The following is a 26,199-nucleotide window of genomic DNA, read 5'->3' as shown; positions in this document are numbered from 1 at the left end:
TAGCTGCCGAGAGCCATGTGGGATCTTCCTGGACCAGGGATGGGATGGGTGTCCCCTTCATTGCAAGGTGGATTCTTAATCACTGGACCACCACAGAAGCCCACAGGTTGTTATTCTCAGGAGATGAAACTCTGGGTAGAGTTTTATAATGTCTGCATCCTACTGACACAAACTTCAGGGGAAAAAAATACACCTCAATACAAAAGAAGCTAACAGAGCAGAAATTTTGAATCTAGATGACTGATCCTGTCATGCCCATGATTAAAACATTTCCACATTATATGCAGTTACTGTAACTTGACTTTAGACTTCTAAAACATAAAATTTTAGAACATTTATCATATACCTTAAAGAAGTGAAAAACCATTTATTTGTTTTCAATGAACTCATTTCATCTTTCAGGTTTTCTGGGTTTGAAAATTTTCACAGTAAAATTTTGGGAAGAAAAACTGCTCAATAACAACAACAAAGCTTTCCAACAACTGCCAGTTATGCGGGATAAGACACAACAGTCATGGGCACAATGGCTGACTCCTGCATCCCCCCTCGTATCCCCCTCCCACCTACAATCCGGTAACACCAAGGTACCATTCGCCTTTACCCTTCTTCCTTTCTTTGCCACCAGGTGCTGTTGACCATCCCCCCCTCCCCAGTTCCAGGTCAGAGGTCACCTTTTGCGATTCAGGCCGTCCCCACTCCGCAGAGCCCCTCACCGGCCTGTCCTTGAGCGGTCCTCCCTGCTCTTGGAATCCGCACTGGCACTCCTTAGGAGTTCCACAAATGTTTGCCGAGAGGAAGTTCATCCAGCTTTGCCATTCAAATCCTCCTCAGGTTGCATGTTTTCTCCAAAATAGTCAATTTCCAAGCATTTTTGAGAATTCGTAACGGCTAACCGGGTGCCGGCGCGGTGTCGGGGCCACTGTATGGGCTGGCAGGCTGGCTGTCCCCAGAATCAGCGCTCTCGCCACTGTAGACTCGCCTGCGGGGGCCGTAGTGCTCCCCGCCCGGGGTCTAACTAGAGCTCGCGCAGCGACCTTCGGCGCATGCAGTCAGGTGCCGCCTCTGTCCTCTCGCGAGGTCACCACCAGGAGGACCCCACCGCCTGTTGGACGTGACCAACCACCTGGGAAAGGTCACACCCCAACCGGCCCCGCCCCAAGGCACCTGAGCCCCGCCTCCTGCCGCCACACGGCCCGCCCACCGCCCATAAGGCCCGCCCACCACCCCTAAGGTCCGCCCCTGCAGCTGCACTGCCAGGCCGCTGTTCCCAACAGGTCCGCCCTTGTTCCCACCTGGTTCTCCCACTCCTACCTCACGACCCGCCCACTGTTCCCACAAGGCCCGCCCCCTGCCTCCATAAGCCCCGCCCACTGTTCCCATAGGTCCCGCCCCCTGCTCCCTTACGGCCCAATGGGCACCGACGCGGTTCCAACCGGGCCGGACGCTGAACGGCCGTTCACGGCTACGCGGTGACGTCAGGCGCCGACGCACCTGTCGGCCCTGCTCGAGCCGCTCCTGTCCGCTTCCCCGGATCGGTGGGTCGGACCGGACGATTCGGAACCGCAGCCCTTCCTGCGGTACCGTCCGCCTGTGGCTGGAGTTGGGCCGAGTGCCGAGGAGGGGTGCTGGCGGCCGGCCGCTCCAGTTTCTCCCCGAGTTGGAGCATGGCTGCAGCTGTGGTCCCTCCAGAGGGAGGTGAGCTTTAAGGCGGTCGTGTTTGATTCTGGGCAGCAGCGGGTCGAGTCCAGGGCCCCAGAGCCGGCGGCTCCAACTTGATGCGGCTCCCGCCTGGCTGAGCCCTGTGGGGTCGCGGTCGCGGTGGGGCTGGGCGCGCCGGCCGCCCTCAAATGCGGAGCCCGCCGGCGGCGCAGGACGCGGCCCCGGGGCTGCTCTGCCTCTGAGCGGCGAGGTGAGTGGCGGCGGCGGGCGGGGGCCGGGAGCCGGCGGGGCCGGCGTCGCTTGCCTAGCCATGATCCTGGGACGGGTTGGCCTGCGGGACGCTGACCCCGCCAGCGGCAGGTGTGGCCCGAGACCGTTCTTTAAGCTTGCACCTGCTTTCTTCAGAAACTGCCAAAAGACCTTTGAACAGAGTGGACGTAGGTGCCAGGAAGAGATTGTGGGTTTCACTTTCGCAAAATTTGCCCAAATATACACTTACTGTTTAGTGTCACTTTTTAAAAGATTTATGTGTATATCAAGCCATAGTTTGTGTGTATACATAGCATTTGTGTTTTGATCTTAAACTTGGACTGGAGACCACCGTAGACACAAATTGATTTTGTATATTATGCGCTCTATTTGCACAGCATTTTAAAACTGGAGCGCATAGAAGACAATTATGTACACCTTATGCATATTAGAGGCTGAAATGTGTGTTTCCTTTGGAAGAAAATTCTTTTTTATGAGGTAACTTTTTTTATGAGTACACTTTTGTTTTTGATAATTCAGAAGTTCAGTTCTGCAAACTATAAACTTTTTGAGCCATGCATTTCAATTCCTGCAGCATCATTGTGGTTTATGTGGTTTATTCAACAATCAAAGGATTGTTGAGTCTTTACATAAATAATTTGATGTCAGTCCATTTTACTTGCTTTGTGAGTCAATAGAAAAGACTGTGTGGCAGGAGAGGACAGACAGGAGTTAAATGCACCTGTATAGATGGTTGATTTTCACCTTAAAAGGTGCCACTCCTGATTGTTTTTTTGTTGCACAATAAGGCTTAAAAGTCAGGTGTGTGCCATACAGATATTTACTCAGATTAAGCCTGCAGTTTATGACCTGTGGTTGATAGGAACAGCCTATTATTGGCAGAACCCAGGCCAGATTGCATCTCCTCCCACACCTTACCCCACACACTCTTCAAAGACTGATTCTTTGTTTGAAAAACACCTGAAATTATTTCAAGAGGTCAATATGAATGTATAGTACGTACATCTTTAGTTGGAGCTTGTGTTTTATTGTGTATTTTCAATCATACATAGCTCATTAGGAATGCAAATGAGTTAACCTAGCTTTGGATAGATCCAGTTTAGGGGAAAGGTTTGCTCAAGTTATGGTTTTGTGCTAGTGAGTTGGCTGTTTTCCAGCTCATGATGGTGATAGGCTTTCCATTTCCTGTTGTGACCTGTTGGTAATAATTTTCAGACTGCTCAGGAAGCCAGATTTGATCTCTGTGGTGGGTCAGAGGCCAGAGCGGCATCCTGGGAAGCTGGGCCACTGTCACTGCTTTGTGGAACTTTCAGCTTAGTTTCTAGTCAAAACTTTTCAGCAGGGACCTAAAATATGATAAGGGTTAGCATTTACTGAGCAAATTCTGTGGTTCAGGATCTTTCTGAAGTGGTTTTGTGTATTATCTGAGTTCTCATGTCAGCTCCTTGGAGTAGGTACTTTGATTTTTCCCATCATAGAGACGTGGAAACATGCATAGAGGATCTGAATACCTTGCCCAAGGTCTCAGTCAGTGTCAGAATGGAGACTGAAGCCTGACACTGTGATTTCAGACCTCTTGCTGTCAGTGGCTGCACTTCAAGGCAAGTAAGACTCAACAAAATACTAGAAGAAAAGGTAGGGTGAGACAGATGGTATCATAGGTCCATTCATTCTTCAATATAAAAGTAATATAAAATCATAGAAGCTCTGGAGTACCCTTTTTTAAATTATTCTTCCACAACTCTAATAAACTTTTTTTTTTAATTATACTTTCACATGTGTATTTAAACACAGTAGCTATGATACATTTTGATTCTTAAAGATCAGTGTTCTTCAGTTAAGAATAAAATGAAAGATGAACCTACATGAGGAAACTGCCCATTTGCATTGCTGAAATATAGAGAGATTTGATCTGCAACTTTGATTGCAACGAAGTCAGGTAAACATATTTCTTGCCCTCATGGGAAGTAGTTAAACAGTTTCTGCCTTATAAAGTCATGAAAATTAGTTTTCAAAGTGACGTCTTCCACAGCATCTTATTGTTGGGTTGTTTACCTTTTCACTTGTGATAGTCTGAGCTTTGTACTTGTGTGTGTTTTTCCTTTTAAAATCATCTGGCATTTAACTTTTTTACTGGATCTAAAAAATATTTTGTATCTAGGAAATTTTCTTCAGAATAGATAGCCGCCTCCTTTAGCAGGTTATGCATTTAGTACTTTTTTGAAGAAAAATATAAAAGGTCCAGCAATTTAGACATGCAGCTATCTTAATGGACAGTAGGATAAAATGTCAACAAATGTTACATTGGGAAGAAATCAGTTTAATTATCCTTGTTTCTTATAAGTACTGACTATTTGTATCAGGATACATTCTTTAATCTGGTGATGTTCTGATGTCGTGATCGACGTTTCATGATGTAAAGGATAGAGGAACCGTTCCTTTGTAAAATAGATTTGAGAAAAACTGTTAATTTGTTTTCTCAAGAAGCTTTCTCATGCTCTTAGCCTTGACGTTTCTGGGGGTGTGTGTTTTATTACCCAAACTTATTTGACCGTGAACCTTGTGTTGGACTTGTGCATAAACTCTCTCATCCGTAAATGTCTTTGTTACCCTCTTGACTCCATAGCTTGATTCATGCCAGTGCTTTTGCTTCAGCTAACTAACCTCTTCTCTCATCTCTGCCCCAGTGAGGTCCCACCTTTTTTTTCCCAGCTGTGTCATGGTGGCTTGTGAGAGATTAGTTCACCGCCCAGGGTTTGAACTCGGGTCCCCACCAGCACTGGAAGCTCTGAGTGCTAACCTCTGGACCACCAGGGAATACCCCCCTCCCCCATTTTTAAGATCCAGGTCGTGTATCTCTTCCAAAGAATGCTTGTCATCATCAGCTACAGTCGGATGTGGTCTTCTCTCTGAACTCTTAAAACAGTTCTGGTGTCTTTTGTGATGTGTGTCCCCTTTTATTATATGGATACTTACAAATTTGTAGGAAAAAGTTATCATATCCCTGAGGACAGTAGGAAGTGTAATTTATGCCATCAATCAATAAAAATTTTATTTATATTTTATTTTATTTTTACAGTTTCTGGTACATGAGTTGCTGTTTTATAAGCTTCAGTAAAGGAGTAAGTGATTCTGTTGAAATTCACGGTCACATTTTAATCTTGGACAAATATCTTGCTCATTTAGCTCCTGAGATGTTTCTACCAGAAAGCTCCTTGGGGCCAAGTGGTAGATCTCTCAGGGTTTTCCCTCACTGCTGTCGTCGATCCTGAGACTTGCGTTCATCTCTCTGGTTGCTGACACCTGGGATTTTCTTTTCTCTCCAGTTGTGCCTGCTGTTCTGTCAGACAGCTGACAGACCGGCCTTGGAAGCTTAGCGGTGGTCCTCAGCCCCCGCCCCCCACCCCCCCAGTTCCCCTGATGAGAAGCCAGAACCTTGTTGGGAGTTCTGGAGAGTCAGCGTACCTCCCTCAGCTCTGGGCCCCTGAGCCACATGTCCCGTCTCCCTTGTTCTGCTCCCCAGCCCCCAGTTTGGGGAGCACATCGGTGCTCAGTCACCATCCCCTTCTCTAGTCTGGCCTTGGCCCTGCGTGTGGAAAGCACGCGCTGGTGCTCAGGCCTGTAAGCTTTGGGAGACGGCGCTTTGTTTCTTCCAACTCTTGAACCAGTTAATCAAGCCAGAGACCAAGCGGGTATCCAGACCTTGCCTGCTGCCTGCTTGCATTCTGTTAGTTACCATGGCCTCCTCCGTGGTCCTGACAGCCCTTCCTGCTGTCACGTCACTGTGACTCGGTGCAGTGATGCCCTCATTGTGTTATACTCAGGCTTGCTGAAGGGGCCCCTGGAGTAAGGGCCCCCGGACTCCTCCCCAGAGCTGGTCTTCAGTCTCCTGCCCTTCTCCTCTGCCCTCCACACTGCCTCCGCGGTTGGCTTGTTAAAGTTCACTTCCGATCAGGTGACTTCTCTTAAAAGACTTTGTGGTTTACCATGTGTTGACCTGAGTGAGTGAATTGGTTCCTCAGCAGAACCCAAGAGCCCCTCCCTGTTTCTGGGCGCCTCGCCAGCTGCCCTCTAGTCCCCACCTCTTACATGAGCTGACTGAGCAGGTCGTATGACGCTGCTTTTTCCCCTCATTGCATTGTCGCCTCACGGTTGGCCTAGTTAATGCATCCTGGTCCTGCAGTGCTCGTGTCCTCTTCAGCGTTTGCAGACGTTCCCAGCCAGCAGCGTGTTCCTGCGTGTTCTTGCCGCCGCCTGTACTTACTGTGTACCTCTCCTGCGCGCTTCTCACTTCCTGCCGCCGCCTGTACTCGCCGCGTGCCTCTCCCGCGCTCTTCTCACTTCCTGCCGCCGCCTGTACTCGCCGTGTGCCTCTCCTGCGTGCTTCTCACTTCCTGCCGCCGCCTGTACTCGCCGCGTGCCTCTCCCGCGCGCTTCTCACTTCCTGCCGCCGCCTGTCCTCGCCGCGTGCCTCTCCGCGCGTCTCACTACGTGCCGCCGCCTGTACTCGCCGCGTGCCTCTCCCGCGCTCTTCTCACTTCCTGCCGCCGCCTGTACTCGCCGCGTGCCTCTCCCGCGCGCTTCTCACTTCCTGCCGCCGCCTGTACTCGCCGCGTGCCTCTCCCGCGCGCTTCTCACTTCCTGCCGCCGCCTGTACTCGCCGCGTGCCTCTCCTGCGCGCTTCTCACTTCGTGCCGCTGCCTGTACTCGCCGCGTGCCTCTCCCGCGCGCTTCTCACTTCCTGCCGCCGCCTGTACTCGCCGCGTGCCTCTCCCGCGCGCGTCTCACTTCCTGCCGCCGCCTGTACTCGCCGCGTGCCTCTCCCGCGCGCTTCTCGTTTCGTGCCGCCACCTGTACTCGCCGCGTGCCTCTCCCGCGCTCTTCTCGCTTCCTGCCGCCGCCTGTACTCGCCGCGTGCCTCTCCTGCGCGCTTCTCACTTCGTGCCGCCGCCTGTACTCGCCGTGTGCCTCTCCTGCGCGCTTCTCACTTCGTGCCGCCGCCTGTACTCGCCGTGTGCCTCTCCTGCGCGCATCTCACTTCGTGCCGCCGCCTGTACTCACCGCGTGCCTCTCCTGCGCTCTTCTCGCTTCCTGCCGCCGCCTGTACTCGCCGTGTGCCTCTCCTGCGCGCTTCTCACTTCCTGCCGCCGCCTGTACTCGCCGTGTGCCTCTCCTGCGCGCTTCTCACTTCGTGCCGCCGCCTGTACTCGCCGCGTGCCTCTCCTGCGCTCTTCTCACTTCGTGCCGCCGCCTGTACTCGCTGCATGCCTCTCCTGCGTGCGTCTCACTTCGTGCTGCCGCCTGTACTCGCCGCGTGCCTCTCCTGCGCGCTTCTCACTTCCTGCCGCCGCCTGTACTCGCCGCGTGCCTCTCCTGTGCGCTTCTCACTTCCTGCCGCCGCCTGTACTCGCCGCGTGCCTCTCCTGTGCGCTTCTCACTTCCTGCCGCCGCCTGTACTCGCCGCGTGCCTCTCCCGCGCGCTTCTCGCTTCCTGCCGCCGCCTGTACTCGCCGCGTGCCTCTCCTGCGCGCTTCTCACTTCGTGCCGCCGCCTGTACTCGCCGCGTGCCTCTCCTGCGCTCTTCTCGCTTCCTGCCGCCGCCTGTACTCGCCGTGTGCCTCTCCCGCGCTCTTCTCACTTCGTGCCGCCGCCTGTACTCGCCGCGTGCCTCTCCTGCGTGCGTCTCACTTCGTGCCGCCGCCTGTACTCGCCGTGTGCCTCTCCTGCGCGCTTCTCGCTTCCTGCCGCCGCCTGTACTCGCCGCGTGCCTCTCCCGCGCTCTTCTCACTTCCTGCCGCCGCCTGTACTCGCCGCGTGCCTCTCCCGCGCGCTTCTCACTTCCTGCCGCCGCCTGTACTCGCCGCGTGCCTCTCCTGCGCGCTTCTCACTTCCTGCCGCCGCCTGTACTCGCCGCGTGCCTCTCCCGCGCGCTTCTCACTTCCTGCCGCCGCCTGTACTCGCCGCGTGCCTCTCCCGCGCGCGTCTCACTTCCTGCCGCCGCCTGTACTCGCCGCGTGCCTCTCCCGCGCGCTTCTCGTTTCGTGCCGCCACCTGTACTCGCCGCGTGCCTCTCCCGCGCTCTTCTCGCTTCCTGCCGCCGCCTGTACTCGCCGCGTGCCTCTCCTGCGCGCTTCTCACTTCGTGCCGCCGCCTGTACTCGCCGTGTGCCTCTCCTGCGCGCATCTCACTTCGTGCCGCCGCCTGTACTCGCCGCGTGCCTCTCCTGCGCTCTTCTCGCTTCCTGCCGCCGCCTGTACTCGCCGTGTGCCTCTCCTGCGCGCTTCTCACTTCCTGCCGCCGCCTGTACTCGCCGCGTGCCTCTCCCGCGCGCTTCTCACTTCGTGCCGCCGCCTGTACTCGCCGCGTGCCTCTCCCGCGCGCTTCTCGCTTCCTGCCGCCGCCTGTACTCGCCGCGTGCCTCTCCCGCGCGCTTCTCGCTTCCTGCCGCCGCCTGTACTCGCCGCGTGCCTCTCCCGCGCGCTTCTCGCTTCCTGCCGCCGCCTGTACTCGCCGCGTGCCTCTCCCGCGCGCTTCTCGCTTCCTGCCGCCGCCTGTACTCGCCGCGTGCCTCTCCCGCGCGCTTCTCGCTTCCTGCCGCCGCCTGTACTCGCCGCGTGCCTCTCCCGCGCGCGTCTCGCTTCCTGCCGCCGCCTGTACTCGCCGCGTGCCTCTCCTGCGCGCTTCTCGCTTCCTGCCGCCGCCTGTACTCACCGCGTGCCTCTCCCGCGCTCTTCTCGCTTCCTGCCGCCGCCTGTACTCGCCGTGTGCCTCTCCCGCGCGCTTCTCACTTCGTGCCGCCGCCTGTACTCGCCGCGTGCCTCTCCCGCGCGCTTCTCGCTTCCTGCCGCCGCCTGTACTCGCCGCGTGCCTCTCCCGCGCGCTTCTCGCTTCCTGCCGCCGCCTGTACTCGCCGCGTGCCTCTCCCGCGCGCTTCTCGCTTCCTGCCGCCGCCTGTACTCGCCGCGTGCCTCTCCCGCGCGCTTCTCGCTTCCTGCCGCCGCCTGTACTCGCCGCGTGCCTCTCCCGCGCGCTTCTCGCTTCCTGCCGCCGCCTGTACTCGCCGCGTGCCTCTCCCGCGCGCGTCTCGCTTCCTGCCGCCGCCTGTACTCGCCGCGTGCCTCTCCTGCGCGCTTCTCGCTTCCTGCTGCCGCCTGTACTCGCCGCGTGTCTCTCCTGCGCTCTTCTCACTTCCTGCCGCCGCCTGTACTCGCCGCGTGCCTCTCCCGCGCTCTTCTCGCTTCCTGCTGCCGCCTGTACTCGCCGCGTGCCTCTCCCGCGCTCTTCTCACTTCCTGCCGCCGCCTGTACTCGCCGCGTGCCTCTCCCGCGCTCTTCTCGCTTCCTGCCGCCGCCTGTACTCGCCGCGTGTCTCTCCTGCGCTCTTCTCACTTCCTGCCGCCACCTGTACTCGCTGCGTGCCTCTCCGCGCATCTCACTTCGTGCCGCCGCCTGTACTCGCCGCGTGCCTCTCCTGCGCGCTTCTCACTTCCTGCCGCCACCTGTACTCGCCGCGTGTCTCTCCCGCGCGCTTCTCGCTTCGTGCCGCCGCCTGTACTCGCCGCGTGCCTCTCCCGCGCGCTTCTCGCTTCGTGCCGCCGCCTGTACTCGCCGCGTGCCTCTCCCGCGCGCTTCTCGCTTCGTGCCGCCGCCTGTACTCGCCGCGTGCCTCTCCTGCGCGCTTCTCACTTCCTGCCGCCACCTGTACTTGCCGCGTGCCTCTCCCGCGCTCTTCTCGCTTCCTGCCGCCGCCTGTACTTGCCGCGTGCCTCTCCTGCGCGCTTCTCGCTTCCTGCTGCCGCCTGTACTCGCCGCGTGCCTCTCCCGCGCGCTTCTCACTTCCTGCCGCCGCCTGTACTCGCCGCGTGCCTCTCCCGCGCGCGTCTCACTTCCTGCCGCCGCCTGTACTCGCCGCGTGCCTCTCCCGCGCGCTTCTCGTTTCGTGCCGCCACCTGTACTCGCCGCGTGCCTCTCCCGCGCTCTTCTCGCTTCCTGCCGCCGCCTGTACTCGCCGCGTGCCTCTCCTGCGCGCTTCTCACTTCGTGCCGCCGCCTGTACTCGCCGTGTGCCTCTCCTGCGCGCATCTCACTTCGTGCCGCCGCCTGTACTCACCGCGTGCCTCTCCTGCGCTCTTCTCGCTTCCTGCCGCCGCCTGTACTCGCCGTGTGCCTCTCCTGCGCGCTTCTCACTTCCTGCCGCCGCCTGTACTCGCCGCGTGCCTCTCCCGCGCGCTTCTCACTTCGTGCCGCCGCCTGTACTCGCCGCGTGCCTCTCCCGCGCGCTTCTCGCTTCCTGCCGCCGCCTGTACTCGCCGCGTGCCTCTCCCGCGCGCTTCTCGCTTCCTGCCGCCGCCTGTACTCGCCGCGTGCCTCTCCCGCGCGCTTCTCGCTTCCTGCCGCCGCCTGTACTCGCCGCGTGCCTCTCCCGCGCGCTTCTCGCTTCCTGCCGCCGCCTGTACTCGCCGCGTGCCTCTCCCGCGCGCTTCTCGCTTCCTGCCGCCGCCTGTACTCGCCGCGTGCCTCTCCCGCGCGCGTCTCGCTTCCTGCCGCCGCCTGTACTCGCCGCGTGCCTCTCCTGCGCGCTTCTCGCTTCCTGCCGCCGCCTGTACTCACCGCGTGCCTCTCCCGCGCTCTTCTCGCTTCCTGCCGCCGCCTGTACTCGCCGTGTGCCTCTCCCGCGCGCTTCTCACTTCGTGCCGCCGCCTGTACTCGCCGCGTGCCTCTCCCGCGCGCTTCTCGCTTCCTGCCGCCGCCTGTACTCGCCGCGTGCCTCTCCCGCGCGCTTCTCGCTTCCTGCCGCCGCCTGTACTCGCCGCGTGCCTCTCCCGCGCGCTTCTCGCTTCCTGCCGCCGCCTGTACTCGCCGCGTGCCTCTCCCGCGCGCTTCTCGCTTCCTGCCGCCGCCTGTACTCGCCGCGTGCCTCTCCCGCGCGCTTCTCGCTTCCTGCCGCCGCCTGTACTCGCCGCGTGCCTCTCCCGCGCGCGTCTCGCTTCCTGCCGCCGCCTGTACTCGCCGCGTGCCTCTCCTGCGCGCTTCTCGCTTCCTGCTGCCGCCTGTACTCGCCGCGTGTCTCTCCTGCGCTCTTCTCACTTCCTGCCGCCGCCTGTACTCGCCGCGTGCCTCTCCCGCGCTCTTCTCGCTTCCTGCTGCCGCCTGTACTCGCCGCGTGCCTCTCCCGCGCTCTTCTCACTTCCTGCCGCCGCCTGTACTCGCCGCGTGCCTCTCCCGCGCTCTTCTCGCTTCCTGCCGCCGCCTGTACTCGCCGCGTGTCTCTCCTGCGCTCTTCTCACTTCCTGCCGCCACCTGTACTCGCTGCGTGCCTCTCCGCGCATCTCACTTCGTGCCGCCGCCTGTACTCGCCGCGTGCCTCTCCTGCGCGCTTCTCACTTCCTGCCGCCACCTGTACTCGCCGCGTGTCTCTCCCGCGCGCTTCTCGCTTCGTGCCGCCGCCTGTACTCGCCGCGTGCCTCTCCCGCGCGCTTCTCGCTTCGTGCCGCCGCCTGTACTCGCCGCGTGCCTCTCCCGCGCGCTTCTCGCTTCGTGCCGCCGCCTGTACTCGCCGCGTGCCTCTCCTGCGCGCTTCTCACTTCCTGCCGCCACCTGTACTTGCCGCGTGCCTCTCCCGCGCTCTTCTCGCTTCCTGCCGCCGCCTGTACTTGCCGCGTGCCTCTCCTGCGCGCTTCTCGCTTCCTGCTGCCGCCTGTACTCGCCGCGTGCCTCTCCTGCGCGCTTCTCACTTCCTGCCGCCACCTGTACTCGCCGCGTGTCTCTCCCGCGCGCTTCTCGCTTCGTGCCGCCGCCTGTACTCGCCGCGTGCCTCTCCCGCGCGCTTCTCGCTTCGTGCCGCCGCCTGTACTCGCCGCGTGCCTCTCCCGCGCGCTTCTCGCTTCCTGCCGCCGCCTGTACTCGCCGCGTGCCTCTCCCGCGCGCTTCTCGCTTCCTGCCGCCGCCTGTACTCGCCGCGTGCCTCTCCCGCGCGCTTCTCGCTTCGTGCCGCCGCCTGTACTCGCCGCGTGCCTCTCCCGCGCGCTTCTCGCTTCCTGCCGCCGCCTGTACTCGCCGCGTGCCTCTCCCGCGCGCTTCTCACTTCGTGCCGCCGCCTGTACTCGCCGCGTGCCTCTCCCGCGCGCTTCTCACTTCGTGCCGCCGCCTGTACTTGCCGCGTGCCTCTCCTGCGCGCTTCTCACTTCCTGCTGCCGCCTGTACTCGCCGCGTGCCTCTCCTGCGCGCCTCACTACGTGCCACCGCCTGTACTTGCCGCGTGCCTCTCCTGCGCGCCTCACTACGTGCCGCCGCCTGTCCTCGCTGCATGCCTCTCCTGCGCGCTTCTCATGCCGTGTGTAGTTGCATGTGTGCCTTTCACCTTCACCACCTTGGAAATAGGGACTTCTTCTTACTCAGGATCCCAGCACATGCTGAGTGCTCAGCAAAATGTTTGTCAAATACATTAATCAGTAGCTCGGAAAACTGACTTTGCGTACTAAGTAAATGGTGATGCTGTAAACTGGGATAGTGAGGCGGGAGGACAAGCAGGTTTGTGTCCAGCTTAGGTCTCGTTGAATCTGAGTTCTCATACATCATCCAGGTACAGATATATCAGTTTGTTATCCACACCATAGACAGTTAACTGATGCAGGAAAATTCTGTAGATACAGACGGACTATTCTAAAGTATGGAAAAGCAAAGGAACTGGAATAACAAAAAACAATTTCAGGAAATAAGAATCAGGTGTGAGAAATCAATCTCTCCATCAGGAGCTCCATTAGTTGGTACTGTGTGTTATTGCTGTAGGTGTAGAAACAGATCAACAAAACAGAACAGAGAACTCTGAAACAGAACAGAGGGCTTTGAAACGGATTCACACAAATAAGCCCAACTAATTTTTAGCAGAGGCCACAGAACAAGTCAGCAGGGGGAAGATAACCATCTTGGCAAGTGGTCCTGGAGCAGCTGGACATCACACGTCCAGAAACCAGCTTCAGCCTGTGTCTTGCCACTTACACAGACGTCCACTCAACGGGGACTGCAGTTGGACTGCAGTCACTCAGTCGTGGTTGACTCTTTGCAGCCCCACAGACTGCAGCACGCCAGCCTTCCCTATCCTTCACCATCTCGTGGTGCTTGCTCAAACTTACGTCCATTGAGTCAGTGGTGCCATGCAACCATCTCGTCCTCTGGACTAGAGTTAACTATAAAATGTAAAATTATAAAAATTTTAGGAAAAAACTTGGGAGAAATTGTTGGTAGTAGATATCCTAGAGTTGATGCCAAAAGTATAGTCCTTCAGGGAAATATTGAGAAATTGAACTTCATCAGAATTAAATACTTTTGCTTCATGACAGACCCTGTTAAAGGGCTTCCCTGGTGGCTCCATGGTAAAGAACAGACCAGCCAGTGTAGGAGATACGGGTTCGATTCCTGGGTCAGGAAGACCCCCTGGAGGAGGAAATGGCAACCCACTCCAGTATTCTTGCCTGGGAAATCCCATGGACAGAGGAGCCTGGCGGGCTACAGTGCATGGGTAACAAAACAGTCAGATACAACTTAGCAACAAAACAACAAACAAGACCCTGTTAGAAAGAAGACCAAGCTACAGAGTGGGAGAAAATGTTTGCAAACAACACATCTGACAAAGGCCTAGTATCTAAGATACCTATTCTAAAATATGAAATTCGGACAACAATTCAGTTAGAAAATTGGCAAAAGATAAGAACAGTCATATCGCTGAGGAGGATGTGCAGGTAGCAAGTAAGCACTTAAAATATGTTCAACATTAGCTGTTAGGGAAACCACGTTAAAAGAACCATGAGATACCAAAACACACCTGTCAGAATGTTGAAAACAAATATACCACTGAGTGCCGGTTTGGATGTGGAAAACCAGGCTCACCCAGATATCGTGGGTACGGATGTTAAATTGGCGGTTTCTTTAGAAGCCGGACATGCAGTTACCATGTGGCGCAGTAATAGCAGTCCTTGGCTTTTATCCCGTAGAAATGAAGACTAACTTCACAAAGAAATCTGTACATGGGTATTTATTGTGGCTTTGTTTGTGATAGCCTAAAGCTAGAAAAGAGTCAGATGTTCTTCCACAGATGAATAGCTAAAGAAACATACGTGGTGTCGGTGTCACGGAGCACGACGCCGCCGTAAAGAGGGAAGGACTGTTGACAGACCCTAGCCCCAGACGGCTCTCTAGAGAGTCCTGCCGGGTGCCGAGCCGACAGCTCATCCCCAAAGGCGTGGACAACATGACTCCATTTGTACAGTGCTGTTGATGCGGCAGAGTTACAGGAATAGAGAGCAGGTTGGAGGTCGCCAGGGCTTGGGAGGCGGTGCTAGGGGGCTGCAGGAGAGTGGGTGTGGCTGTAAAGGCAACAGAGGGGTCCTTGTGAGGGGAGGCTCTGTGTCAGTGTCACAGCGTGACCCTTGGGGGATGCTTAGGGGAGGCGACGCAGGCGCTCTTTGGATTCCCTACTGCCGCTGCATGCGAAATCACCATTGCTGTCCTGTCACCCAGTCGTGTCCGACTCCTTGCGACCCACGGGCCACAGCAGGCCAGAGTTTGCCCAAGTTCATGTTGACTGCATTGGTGATGCCGCCCAGCCATCTCATCTCCATTGTCTCCAAGTAAAAAGTTTAAAAAAGTGAACCCCTGTTAATAGGTGCATGGTGCTATGCAGAAATGGGCTCAGCTAAGCCTTGTGCCGCCTTCCGGGGGACAGACAGCCATCAGTTATCCCGTGAAGCAGGGTGACACTGCAGCTGCGGTGTGTGCCATCAGGGGAGGCGGGGGAACTCACCGTGTGAGCTGGACCTTGTCAGGGCGGCCGGCCTAGGTGGACGGATGCTGAGGCAGCTTTCGTTACAGCACATGACTTTGCAGCAGTTACTGCAAATCTTCCTGTGTCAGTGTTGTCACCTATGAAATGGGGATAACAGTAGGGCCTGAACTTTGGGGCTGCGGTTAGTACAGATACTAAATGAGTTAGTTTGCAATGTGCTTAGGGTGGTGCCTGACATATAAACTCTGCTGGAGAGTTTGTTCACTGGCTAGAGGGTGCTGGAGGTGAGAGCAGAAGGATACATAGGACTGGCACCTCCATGAAGAGGGGAGGGCCCGTTCCATGCCCAGGGAGCCTGGGCAGGAGCCGGGGCAGCCTCCTAGGGCCCAGAGGAGGGTGTGTGTCTGGGAGGAGCGGGAGAGGCTTGTCTGCTGTGTTGAAGAGTTTGCTGGCTAAATGTGATGAGAAGTGACTAAGGCCTTAATCCATGGCATGGGGAGAGGTGAGCATCAGGCCTGCCCTGGGAAAAGATCATGCTGGCTGCAGGGTGGAGACGAGATGCGAAGGGCCAGGGTGACGGTGCACGGATTGCTGAGGAAGTCACTGCAGCGCCCCAGTTTTCTCCCTGGGCATTTCTCTCGGATTAGCTCTACTCCTCATAGCTCTACAGAAGTATATTCGCAAGTCCCTGTGTCTGTTAAAGTGATTTGAAATGGTTTTAAATATGTTTTTGACAGTTTAAAAGGAAAAATAAGACTGTAGTGTTCATTTTTTTATATGCAGAATTTCAGTTGCTGTATTACGGTTTAAGTAGCCTTTTGTGATCAAGCATGGGGATGGAGTTTAGAAACTAAAGCAGTTTAACCCTGGTGTCCAGATTCCTCCTGTGTACTTACTCTGTGCTTTCATAGATTCTTGACTATAGCAGTGTCATGCAATAAAAATACCTGTGCTGCAAATACAAGCCACAGGTTTAACTTTCAATTTCTTAGTAGCCACATTAAAAAGAAAGTGGTGAGATTAGTTTTAATGATATATTTTATTTAACCTATTATATCTAAAGTATTATTTCAGTGCACATGTGAGTGCTTAGTCTTATCTGACTCTTTGCGACCCCATGGACTGTAGCCTGCCAGGCTCCTCTGTCCATGGGATTGCCCAGGCAAAAATATTGGAGTGGGTTGCCATTTCCTCCTCTGGGGGATCTCCCTGACCGAGGGATGGAACCTGTGTCTCCTGCATTGCAGGCAGATTCTTTTACTGCTGAGCCACTGGGGAAAGCCCATTTGTTTCATCATGGAATCAATATAAAATTATTAATGAAATATTTGGCATTCCTTTTGTCATGAAATCACAGGAATCCAGTAGGTACTTCTCCTTAGAGCCATGTTTCAGGGCTAGTGGCTGCTGGTCAGACAGTTCAGCTCTACAGGTTTCTGGGTTAATAAGAATAGTTTTTTAAAGTTATTGAATTTATAGAAATAGGAACCCACACAGACCTGATTTTAATAAACTTTGAAACAGAGTTGGTTGCTTTTGTTACAGAGAAAGCTGTGAAGTTTACATGTATCAGAGGTGTTTGTGAAATGAAGTTTTTTAAACACTGTGAAAGGGTTAAGTTACAAGTTATCACTAACAGTTTTTGAGGGACTTCCAGGGACAAAATGGAGGAGCTGTGTTGGAACTTGCTGATGGAGGGCCCAGGACATAGTTTTACTTTAGAGCGATTTCTCAGTGTTGTACAGCCTCTAGCAAATTAATGTCCATTGACGTATGTTATCACAAGTATTAAGTGCTTCCAGTGTGACCGTCACATAAAGAAGTGAAGAATAGTGTCTGTGTTCTTTGCAAAATCTTAGTGTATGTGCTTTGCTACATCAAAATCAAAATGACTTTTGAATTGTTAATGCTTTTTTAAAAACAAAAAAACAAAAAACTTTTAGTTCTTTACTCAAGAGCCACAATATTGTATTTGATCACCTTTGAGGACACTGCGAAGTTCTTAGCATAAAGTTATTTTCATACTATTCTAACATGTACCTTGAAATAAAACTCTTGTTTTAATTAATATATTCTAACAGATCTCTGTATAATAGGCCATTTTTGGTAGAGGTAATCCTGAAACATCAGTAAAGTTGCAAAGCAGTAAATATTTAAGATTTTCTTTGTAACTTAAGTGCTAGTTTTTGGTTATTCTACCATGACCAGATTAACATTGTTGTCGAAAGGCCTTGTTTATTGAACACTGAATACATCTCTCTTTTTACCTGCTTGATTAGCTCAACAGTCTGATATTTGACCACTGTTATCTGTGTATTATGTTCTACTTACTGCGTAAGATGTTCAGACCAGAGCTTTCAAGCTCCACCCTCTCTTAACTTCTCTTTAAGTTAGGTAATTTATACATCTTTTAAAAGTTGGTGTTCAGTTGCCCAGTCATGTCCGACTCTTTGCGACCCTGTAATTTTTAATTGTTATGGCTCTTAGAGGTTACTTCTCCCCCACCCCAGCCCCACCCGGCCAGAGGAAAATATCCCGAGAACTAGAGAGTGTCTTGACCTTCAAGTCTTGTGTGCTAGATTTCAGCACTGAAAGTGGACCATGCATACTTCCACTCACCTTTCCTCATGTGTGTGCTCATCATGACAGAGCTGAGAAATCTCGTTTTACCAGGTTTACTGGATGAACTGCTCCTGTGATTCTAGCCTTCAAGTCCCTCACGCAAACCTTTCAAACCTTTTGCTGGTGTCTTGCTCACTTGTTTTGATGTTGAGCCAGTAGGTAGATGCATTTAAAACACCAAGCTATTCTGGAGTTACATTGTTTTTAAGGTACGGAGTGAGAGCAGTGAAAACGCGTTCTTGCTTGTTAATTCTTTTCTGGGAAGAATTGCAAATAGTGACCTATGACCATATTTTCATGGCTGATATTTGACTATGGGCTTTGAAGCTTTAAATTTTAAAGTGATGAAAGGAGAATGGAATTTTACAGATGTTTAAATGACATTACTTTCACATTAGTATTTGCACCTGGTGAGATATCCAGAAGGGACATAATGTCTCCCTTTCATACCTGATGCCTCAGCCACTGTTCCTTTCTCCTGTGGGCAACTTTCTCAGAACTCTCTCCAGAGGCGGTCTGTACACACACAGCCAGTTGAGTGCTGCAGGTCAGCCCCTCCCACAGCCGCCTTTCTTTGAGGGGAAGCCCCACATACACCGTGGCTGTTGTTCAGTCGCTAAGTCGTGTCCAACTCTTGTGACCCCATGGACTGTAACCTGCCAGGCTTCTCTGTCCATGGGATTTCCCAGGCAAGAATACTGGAGTGGGTTGCCATTTCCTTCTCTAGGGGATCTTCCTGACCCAGGGATTGAACTCTGGTTTCCTACATTGCAGCTGGATTCTGTACCATCTGAGCCACCAGGGAAGCCCTTGCATATACTATAGTATATTGTAAACACTTCTCTGTACTTTGTATTTTGAAACAATGGGTCTGAGAGACTACTTTATACCATTACCTGAAGAAGTTCTTCATTTCTTTTTACAACTGCTTGGTGAAAATAGAATTATTAAGTGATCCCCAAAGACTTAACCCAGTAGAGTTAGCTATTGTTACAGTGAATGAAGTTGGTATTTTTTTTTTTAATACAGAGATCAGAAGTTTTCTTTAAATTGTTAAAGTACATGGTTTTTATTATATGTTGGGAAAATGTTAAAGCCATTTCTCCCCCGCCCCCCCTTTTTTTTTCAGATAACCAGACAGCTAAATGGAGTCTGAGCAGCTGTTTCATAGAGGCTACTGTAGAAACAGCTACAACAGTATAACCAGTGTGAGTAGTGATGAGGAGCTTTTAGACGGGGCAGGTGTTATTATGGACTTCCAGACTTCTGAAGATGACAATTTGTTAGATGGTGACACAGCAGTGGGTAAGTTTGACATTACAGCTCTTAATATTTGTCATCATGAATGTCTACTGATAGACATTGTTTTATTGAGGTTAAGTTTTGAGATGACTGTTTTGTTGTTTTAGTTTTTACTAATTTATTTGGCTGTGCTGGGTCTTAGTTGTGGCATACGGAATCTTTAGTTGTGGCATGTGAACTCTTAGTTGCGGCATATGGAATTCATTTCCCTGACCAGGGGTTGAACCTTGAACCCCCTGCATTGGGAGCGGGGAGTCTTAGCCATTGGACCACCAGGGAAGTCCCTATTTTTATTTTAATTGCAGTGATTCATGTAACCATTTTAAAGTGTACAATTCAGTGGAATTTGGTCCATTCACGGTGTTGTGCAGCTACACTGGTGTCTGCTTTTAATTTGTTGTTTAGTCATTCAGTTCTGTCCAACTATTTTGCAACTCCATGGACTGTAGCCCACCAGGCTCCTCTGTCCATGGAATTTCCCAGGCAAGAATACTGGAGTGGATTGCCGTATTCTTCTCTAAGGGGTCTTCCCCAGCCCGGGGATCAAACCTGAGTTGCGCGCATTACAGGTAGATTCTTTGAGCCCCCAGGGAAGCACAAAAGAAAACCTCGTATATGGATAAACTTAAAAATTCCAGTATAATACACTGCAGAGAGGGACGCAAACAACTGTAGTTGAAGCAGAAAAGCAAAACTTACGCGGTATATATTATATATAGAGACAGAGACATACAGAAAGATTTATCATGAAAGATTGGCTCATGTGATGGCGGAGGCTGAGAAGTCCCGCCGTCTGCCAGCTGCACAGTGGGAGCTCAAGAGAGTTGGTGGTGTGGTTCCAGTCCAGATCCAAAGGCCTGGGAACCTGGGGAGCCAGTGACTTGAGGCCCAGTCCGTGCCTGCGGGCCCAGGCCCTGTGGTACTGATGTCCGAGGGTGGCTCCAGCAAGAGCAGAGTTTTCAGTCTGCCAGTTCAAATGCTCATCTCTTCAGGAAAGGTCCTCGCAGACGCACACAGACAGGATGCTATCTGGGCATCTTTTTGCCCAGCCTGGTTGATACATAAAATTAGCCAGCACAATAATCACCATGTCACAAGCATGGAAATGAATGAATTTCTACAAAGTAGTTACACTCATATACCTTAATTAAGAAATAAAACATGACCAGTTTCCCAGTAATCCGCCCACGTTCCCCCTTCTAGTTTCAGAGGTAACTATTATTTTGATTTCTGTCACCACAGATTACATTTGCAGATATTTAAACTTTATGTAAAAGGATTTATACTATATATACTCTTTTGAGTCTGGTATCATTTACTTGTTTTTTGATTCATCTATGTTGAATATAGCAGTAGTTAATTTATTTTTATTGCCATGTAGTATGCCATTTGTAAATACACTTCAGTTTATCTGTTCTATCCATCATATGTTGTGAAACATATTTAGATTTTTTAAATGAATTTTTCTTAGGTTTTGGCTATTAACAATAACAGTGCTGAGAGTTTTCCTAGTGCATATCATGTACACAGTGCTGCAGGATTCGCCCCTCGAGATGGCCCCTTAGATGACGGGTGTGTGGGTGTCAGATCCTGTCACGGGTGGTTACAGTCTGTACACTGTGTCAGCAGTGTGAAAGAGTTCTGCTTGCTTCACATCTTCACCGATACCTGATGTTATCGGTTTCAGAATTTTGGCTCTTCTGATGTGGGTGCAGTAATCTCAAATTTGGGGTTTGATTTACATTTGCCTAATGGCTTATGAGTTTAAATGCCTTTTGTGTGTTGTTTGACTTTTTAGATAGCGTCTTTTGATGTTCCTGTTCAGTCTTTTGCCTAAGAGTTCTTTATGCATTCTGACTGAGTCCTTTGTTAGATTTATGTATTGCAAATGTTTTCTCTTGCTCTTAATAGAATCTTTTGATGAAGATGTTGTCAATTTTAATGAAGCCCAGTTAATGTTTTCCTTTATTCTTTATACTTTTACTGTTCTGTGTTAAGATAGCTTCCCTTACCTCAAGGTCAAGAAGGTATTCTCTCCTTATCTCCTAGAAGTTTTATTTTTTGTGTGTCTTTTACATGTAATTTTATAATCTAACTGCAGTTGATTTTTATATGTGATATAAGTGTTCAGATTCATTTTTTCCTATATGCATAACCATTCGGCCCATATATTGAAAAATCTTCCATTATCTAGTGTATCGAAGTAACATCTTTCTCTTCTATCAAGTGGATGTATTTCTATAGGTCTGTTTCTGGACTTTTTCCTGTTACATTGAAATACTTGGTTATCTTTGTACCAAAACCCAGATGGCACTAGTGGTAAAGAACTGCCAATGCAGGAGACATAAAGAGACATGAGTTTGATCCCTGGGTTGGGAAGATCCCCTGGAGGAGGGCATGGGTACCCACTCCAGTATTCTTGCCTGGAGAATCCCATGGACAGAGGAGCCTGGCGGCCTATCTCCATGGGGTCTCAAAGAGTCAGATACGACTGAAGGGACGGAGCACGCATGGACGTACCGAAACCCAGCATATATATGAGTTTCGTTTTTCACATTGGTTTTATGTAAATGTAGTCTGTTTACATTTAATGTAACCACTGATATATTTAGGTTCAAGTCTACTGTCTTTCTATTTCTGTTCTATTTATCACAGTTGGTTTTGTTTTTTCCCCCATCTTGCTTCCTTTCTCTTCCCTCCAATACTGTTAGTTATGCATTCTCTTATATTTTATTTGATGGGTTACTCTAGAGATTATAACATGTATTCTTATTAGTTCTACTATAAATTAGTACTTTTCTTTCTTGACATATTTGTTGTTGTTATTCAGTTGCAAAGTCGTGTCTGACTCTTTGTGACCCCATGGCCTATAACCTTCCAGGCTCCCCTGTCCGTGGGATTTCCCAGGCAAGAATACTGGAGTGTATTGCCATTCCCTTCTCCAGGGGCTCTTCCTGACCCAGTGATCAAACCCACATTTGCATTGGTAGGCAGATTCTTTGCCGCTGAGCCACCAGGGAAGCCCTTTGGACATATAGTTGGTACTTATTTATTGAATGAGTGAATTAATTACAAATAAAATGAGTCATCAAGCTTGGTTATATGCCTTCATTTCATTTATGACAGCTGAAGGATATATAAGTCATTTGACAGGCTAAAATAGTGGAAGAATTATGATGAAACTTAGGGTTAGTGGATTCCTTCCAGTTTTCATGCTTGGGGTGGTATAAATGAGTGCTTTTACCAGTTTATGGGAAATGTAAGGGCCTTAGGATATTTTAGCCCCTTTTCTCCCCTCCTGCTTTTCGTGCTATTGTTGTCTGCTATTTTAATTCTTTATATATTTTAAACTGCACAAGACGTTGTTGTTGTCTTATGTCGATGCCTGTTTAGGTTTTGGAACTTTACTTTTTCCTGTGCTCTTTATTCTGTCCTGCATTTTCGTGTTTGTATCTGGGATACTTATCTTTCTGCCTGAAGAAGTCTCATTAGTATTTCTTTTAATTGCAATCTGTTAGCAGTAAGTTCACTCAGTTTTTGTACAAGCCTTTGTTTCATCTTTATTTCTGAAGGCTATTTTTGCAGCCGTATTCCAGATTTACATTGATCTTTTCTGAACACTTCGAAGATGTAATTCTCATGTCCTTGCCTTCTGTTGAAAAGTCAGTTGTCAGTTGTATTTTTCCCCCACTCTGGCTTCTTTTAGGCTTTTTACTTTGTCTTTGGTTTTTCTGAAACTTAAGCTTAATCATAGTGTGCCTAAGTGTAGTTTTCTTTGTGTTTATCCTGGCTGGGGTTATTAGCACTTCCTGACTTGTGACCTTTTTTCATTTTTGGATAATTCTGACCTGGTGTCCTCAAATATTATTTCCAGTATTCCCCCCTGCTTTCCTCTTAAGACGCCAGTCACATTTGCTACATCTTTTCACTTGTGTCTCTCATGCTTTCTTCTATGTTCTCTTTTATTAATTTGGATATTTCACCTCATTGTGGTAAATAACAAGGAACCTGATAGATAGCTGGATCAAGTATTGTGTGTGGTTTTATGAGAAACAGCCAGAAGTGGCTGCACCCGTTGGCTCTCCCACCATCAGTGACTGAGAGGTCCTGCTGCACCCGTTCTTGTCAGTTTTTGACGTATCCGTGTTCTGGAGTTTGGCTGTTGTCACAGGTGTGTAGCACTATCATTATTTCTTGTCAGGTTTTGCATTTCAGTTATTTACGAGCCGTGGAATTCCCATGTGGTTGTTTTTAAATAGACCTCTGTACTCTGGGAGAGACTCTGTGGTGTTTGTGTGTATGTGTGCTTTTTTCACCTCGTACTAATCGCGCGTTTAAACGTTCACGTCTGAGTCTTCTCATGTCGAGGTCACCTGTGAGTCTGCATCTCTTGCTCTTTTCCTCTTGGTTTTCTGTCCTTTGACCTTGACTGCAGATGGGCTCTGTAATTCCTTATTGAATGCTGAATGTTGTATGCAAATACTTACAGGTGCTCTGGTGGCGGTATCACTGTATTTAGAGTTTTTGGCAGACGGGTAGTCCAGGAGCCAATTGCAATGATCCCATCAAAGATGGAGCGAATTTGCAGCCTGGTTTCAGGCTCTCTGAGGTTTGGTCTGTTTTTGGCTCACTCTATTTTTAGGGCATAGCCTGTGCGGGTGTAGTAGAGAGCCTCGGGTGTTCACGGAGACTCTCAGGTTCTGTGTGCCTGGCTGAGACTGATGACAGCTCTGCTTACCGCTTTAGTCTCTTAACCGCTGCTCTGCGCTTGGTTTCTCAGCCTCTCGCTCCTGAAGTTTAGGAACTGTAGCTCTTTTAAGAGGAAGGTATCATGGTCTGAAGTGCTGTGTCTCTATTCTGCAGGACGCTGCCCCTTCACGCCCACTCCACAGTGGTTCTGTCTCTGTGGCCTGGGAGACGGGTGAGCGCGCTCAGCTGGAGGGCACGTCTCAGTGCTGCTGTGAGCCGGAAGCGGCTCGGGACACAGAGGCTGAGGCTGACACCTGTTTCCTTTCTTTTCAGTGTTGGCAGTTCAGGTTCTCACTGCCTTGTATCTTGAATGTTTGATTTAGAAAAGCAACAACAGTGTTTTGCTGTGATTGGTCATTCGCTCTCTTCCTTGTTGGTGGATTTTTCCCCCTAATTTTAATTACAGAGTTATAAACCAGATAAACACATGTATTCATAATTTAAAAATCAGGTGAAGTTTAACAACATACCCATTTTTCTCTGTTTAAGTAGCTCCCTGGCCCTTTATATGAAGCACTTTAGAAACGCAGGGTAGTGGAAAGGCATAGGAGGACCAGCTCTTTGCATCTTTCCAGGATTGGTGATGTCTTCATTTATAGCTTTCCATAGGAGTGTGTCAAGTCAGAAGGAAGGAGCAAGGGGACAAAGAAGAATTTTCTTTTGTTATTATTATTATTTTTAATCAGGAAGCATAATTTTCAAAAATCCTGTCAGTAGACTTCTTCTTCTGTCGCTGGCCAGAACTAAGTTACATGCCCACACCTAGACTGATAACTGTCTAGGAGGATTACTGACTGGTTAGAACAATCCTGATTTGTTCCCTGCAGTTAGGCACATTACCAGCCACACAAAATGAAGGTTCTGTCAGCAAGGGAGAAGTTGGAAGGACCAGGGGTAAGCAGCTGTTAATGTTTTCCATGCAGAATTTGTCCTCAGAATTTGCCTGGTTGAAGGTGCAGGTTGTGGAACAGCAGTTGACAACAGCTATGTAAGTGTAAACTTGGGTGGTTACAGGTTCTAAGTGTTACGTCTTAAAGAAAGAATATTACTATTAATTTTTAAAAGTTTTTTGACGGGGACTATTTTTCAAGTCTTTATTGAATTTGTTACAACATTGCTTCTGTTTTACGTTTTTGTTTCTCAGCTGTGAGTCATGTGGGATCTTAGCTTCCCATCCAAGGATCAAACCCGCACGTCCTGCATTGGAAGGTGAAGTCCTACCCACTGAACTGCTGGGAAGTCCCCCAAAGGATATTATTTTGAAATGGCAACCCACTCCAGTACTCTTGCCTGGAAAATCCCATGGATGGAGGAGCGTGGTAGGCCACAGTCCTTGGAGTCGCAAAGAGTCGGACACGACTGAGCAACTTTGCTTTTGCTTAGAATTGTGGAGAGCGTTCTAGAACGGGAGATAATGCATGAAGGCCCAGTTGGGAGAAAAGGGATTATGTTGTGAGACAGCGAATGTCCCTGATAGGATTGGTGCTAGCTTTTCTCTCTGCAGAATGGATGTGGTTCTGTTCACAGTAGCTGGGGTGGGCTGTCCTGGAGGAAGTGCGGCACCAGGGAGACCTCCCCATCTGGGCCGGGACAGGTGTCTGAGGGTAGAGGTCATCTCTCGTCTGGAGCATGGAAGTGGACAGTGGGACAAGCGGTTGAGTGTTAAATATTCTTTGACTTAATTTGTCTTTAGAACAAAAAGTCATCAATCACTAGAGAGAACTGTTGGTGTTTGGCTTCTGTGTTGACTAGAAACCTCATGTTCATTGGCTCTAGTTGTAGACCTGCGCTTATATCATGGCTCTGCCAGTTATTGGCTGTGTAACCCATGCCAGCTGCTTTGCCTTAGAGCTTTCCTCTGTAACTCGTAGTGGTTCTCCTGTCTTCTGTGTTCCTGCCCCTTTGTGTGCTTTAGGCTCTGTCCTCCAACTTGACCAGTTTCCTTTTAATTTAGCATTCAGGTGAGATGTTGGGAACATTCCTGGTAGTATCAAAAAGGAATATAGCCCTATCTAAAACTGGAATACAACTCTGGACTAGATCTTAGATTGCAGAGATAAACCACTGTGGAGTCTCCTGACTCCAGTGAATAATCAAGTTACTTACATGTTGCATAGCTCTTGTTTTGAAAATAGCTTAAAGAGACGGACCCATGGATCTCAAAAATGAGATCAGCCTTATCTGCTCAGAGTGAATCCTAAATGATACAGAATATGCTGTGATTAAAAAATAGAGCTTATCCATAATGATAATGATGACTAATTGGTAGTATCAAAAGTCTAAACTAGTGAAAAGCTGAAAAATTAGACTTGATATGTGTTTAAGTTATTGAGTGAGTCACTTTAGTCTGTAAATCAAATTCTGTGGAAAATGCAAAATTTTTCATTATAAGTAGCAGGAAGAAAGGGCCAGGATTTTGTTGTCAGAGTTGAATTCATTAAAGAAAGCCATATGGTTCTTGATTCGTTGAAAATGAAACACATACGTGTTCCTCTGTTCAACTGCAGCATTATTCTTAAATGTACTGGCCTCACTGGGAGTAAGAAAACTGACTTAAAACTAGAGTCAGCCACTGTTCAGCAAAGTAACTCTAAATGGTTAGTTTGTGCTGATGACGGTAGTGAGTTTGAGTTTAAAGTTTAGCTTCTCACATCCCTTTTTATCACGCGTGAAATGTGAGTAGTATCGCTTACTTGCTGTATCAAGAGGCCCTGCCACGTTTCCAGATTGTGAATGGTAGTGTCACAATGCAAGGAAACATGTGTGAGGAGCGGAAGCATCCAGAGGGCTCACTGCAGACCCCTCTGTGTGTTGTTGT

At 50.5% G+C, this 26,199-nt stretch overlaps 2 protein-coding genes and 2 long non-coding RNA genes across 7 annotated transcripts in view; 1 reads left to right on the top strand and 3 right to left on the bottom strand.

Annotated features, from left to right (window-relative positions):
* Positions 1-1,462: 1,462 nt before the first annotated feature.
* The window catches only part of CLCN3 (chloride voltage-gated channel 3), a 98,030-nt gene continuing 73,293 nt past the window's right edge, over positions 1,463-26,199 (top strand). The window contains exons 1-2 of one of the 4 annotated variants that reach the window (XM_020904343.2): positions 1,463-1,695; positions 18,460-18,635. In XM_020904343.2, the coding sequence (XP_020760002.1) occupies positions 18,476-18,635 (160 nt within the window). In that variant the 5' untranslated portion in view covers positions 1,463-1,695; positions 18,460-18,475. Of the gene's footprint in view, positions 1,696-1,721; positions 1,910-18,459; positions 18,636-24,525; positions 24,701-26,199 lie in introns of those variants that run through there. The other 3 variants (XM_020904346.2, XM_020904344.2, XM_070480696.1) reach the window with 3 other exon arrangements.
* Positions 7,364-9,359, bottom strand: LOC139039456 (uncharacterized). Its single transcript, XM_070480184.1, has 4 exons — positions 9,118-9,359; positions 8,541-8,770; positions 7,918-8,330; positions 7,364-7,780 (listed from the first exon to the last, which is right to left on the bottom strand). The coding sequence occupies exons 1-4, from the start codon at positions 9,357-9,359 to the stop codon at positions 7,364-7,366; spliced, it is 1,302 nt and encodes a 433-aa protein (XP_070336285.1).
* LOC110144393 (uncharacterized) overlaps positions 13,841-26,199 on the bottom strand; it is a 29,798-nt gene continuing 17,439 nt past the window's right edge. The window contains exons 3-4 of the long non-coding RNA XR_002315877.2: positions 14,727-14,845; positions 13,841-14,289 (exon numbers count right to left, since the gene is read on the bottom strand). This is a non-coding gene — a long non-coding RNA (uncharacterized lncRNA). The remainder of the gene's footprint in view (positions 14,290-14,726; positions 14,846-26,199) is intronic.
* Positions 19,338-25,876, bottom strand: LOC139039530 (uncharacterized). Its single transcript, XR_011492870.1, has 3 exons — positions 25,488-25,876; positions 23,852-23,980; positions 19,338-19,682 (listed from the first exon to the last, which is right to left on the bottom strand). It is a non-coding gene; the product is annotated as an uncharacterized lncRNA (long non-coding RNA).

This window comes from Odocoileus virginianus, chromosome 18 (assembly GCF_023699985.2).
Source record: "Odocoileus virginianus isolate 20LAN1187 ecotype Illinois chromosome 18, Ovbor_1.2, whole genome shotgun sequence".
NCBI lineage: Eukaryota > Metazoa > Chordata > Mammalia > Artiodactyla > Cervidae > Odocoileus > Odocoileus virginianus.
The sequence above is the reverse complement of the archived record's forward strand: the minus strand, read 5'-3'. Positions and strand labels throughout refer to the sequence as shown.

Excerpts from the sequence above, each read along its gene's own strand:
- LOC139039456 (XM_070480184.1), bottom strand. The coding sequence starts at position 9,359 with ATGCGCGGAGAGGCACGCAGCGAGTACAGGTGGCGGCAGGAAGTGAGA. Across the intron at positions 8,771-9,117 it reads AGTACAGGCGGCGGCAGGAA|GAAGCGAGAAGCGCGCGGGA; the intron begins GTGAGAAGAGCG and ends AGGCGGCGGCAG. Across the intron at positions 7,781-7,917 it reads AGTACAGGCGGCGGCAGGAA|GCGGCGGCAGGAAGTGAGAA; the intron begins GTGAGACGCGCG and ends CGGCGAGTACAG.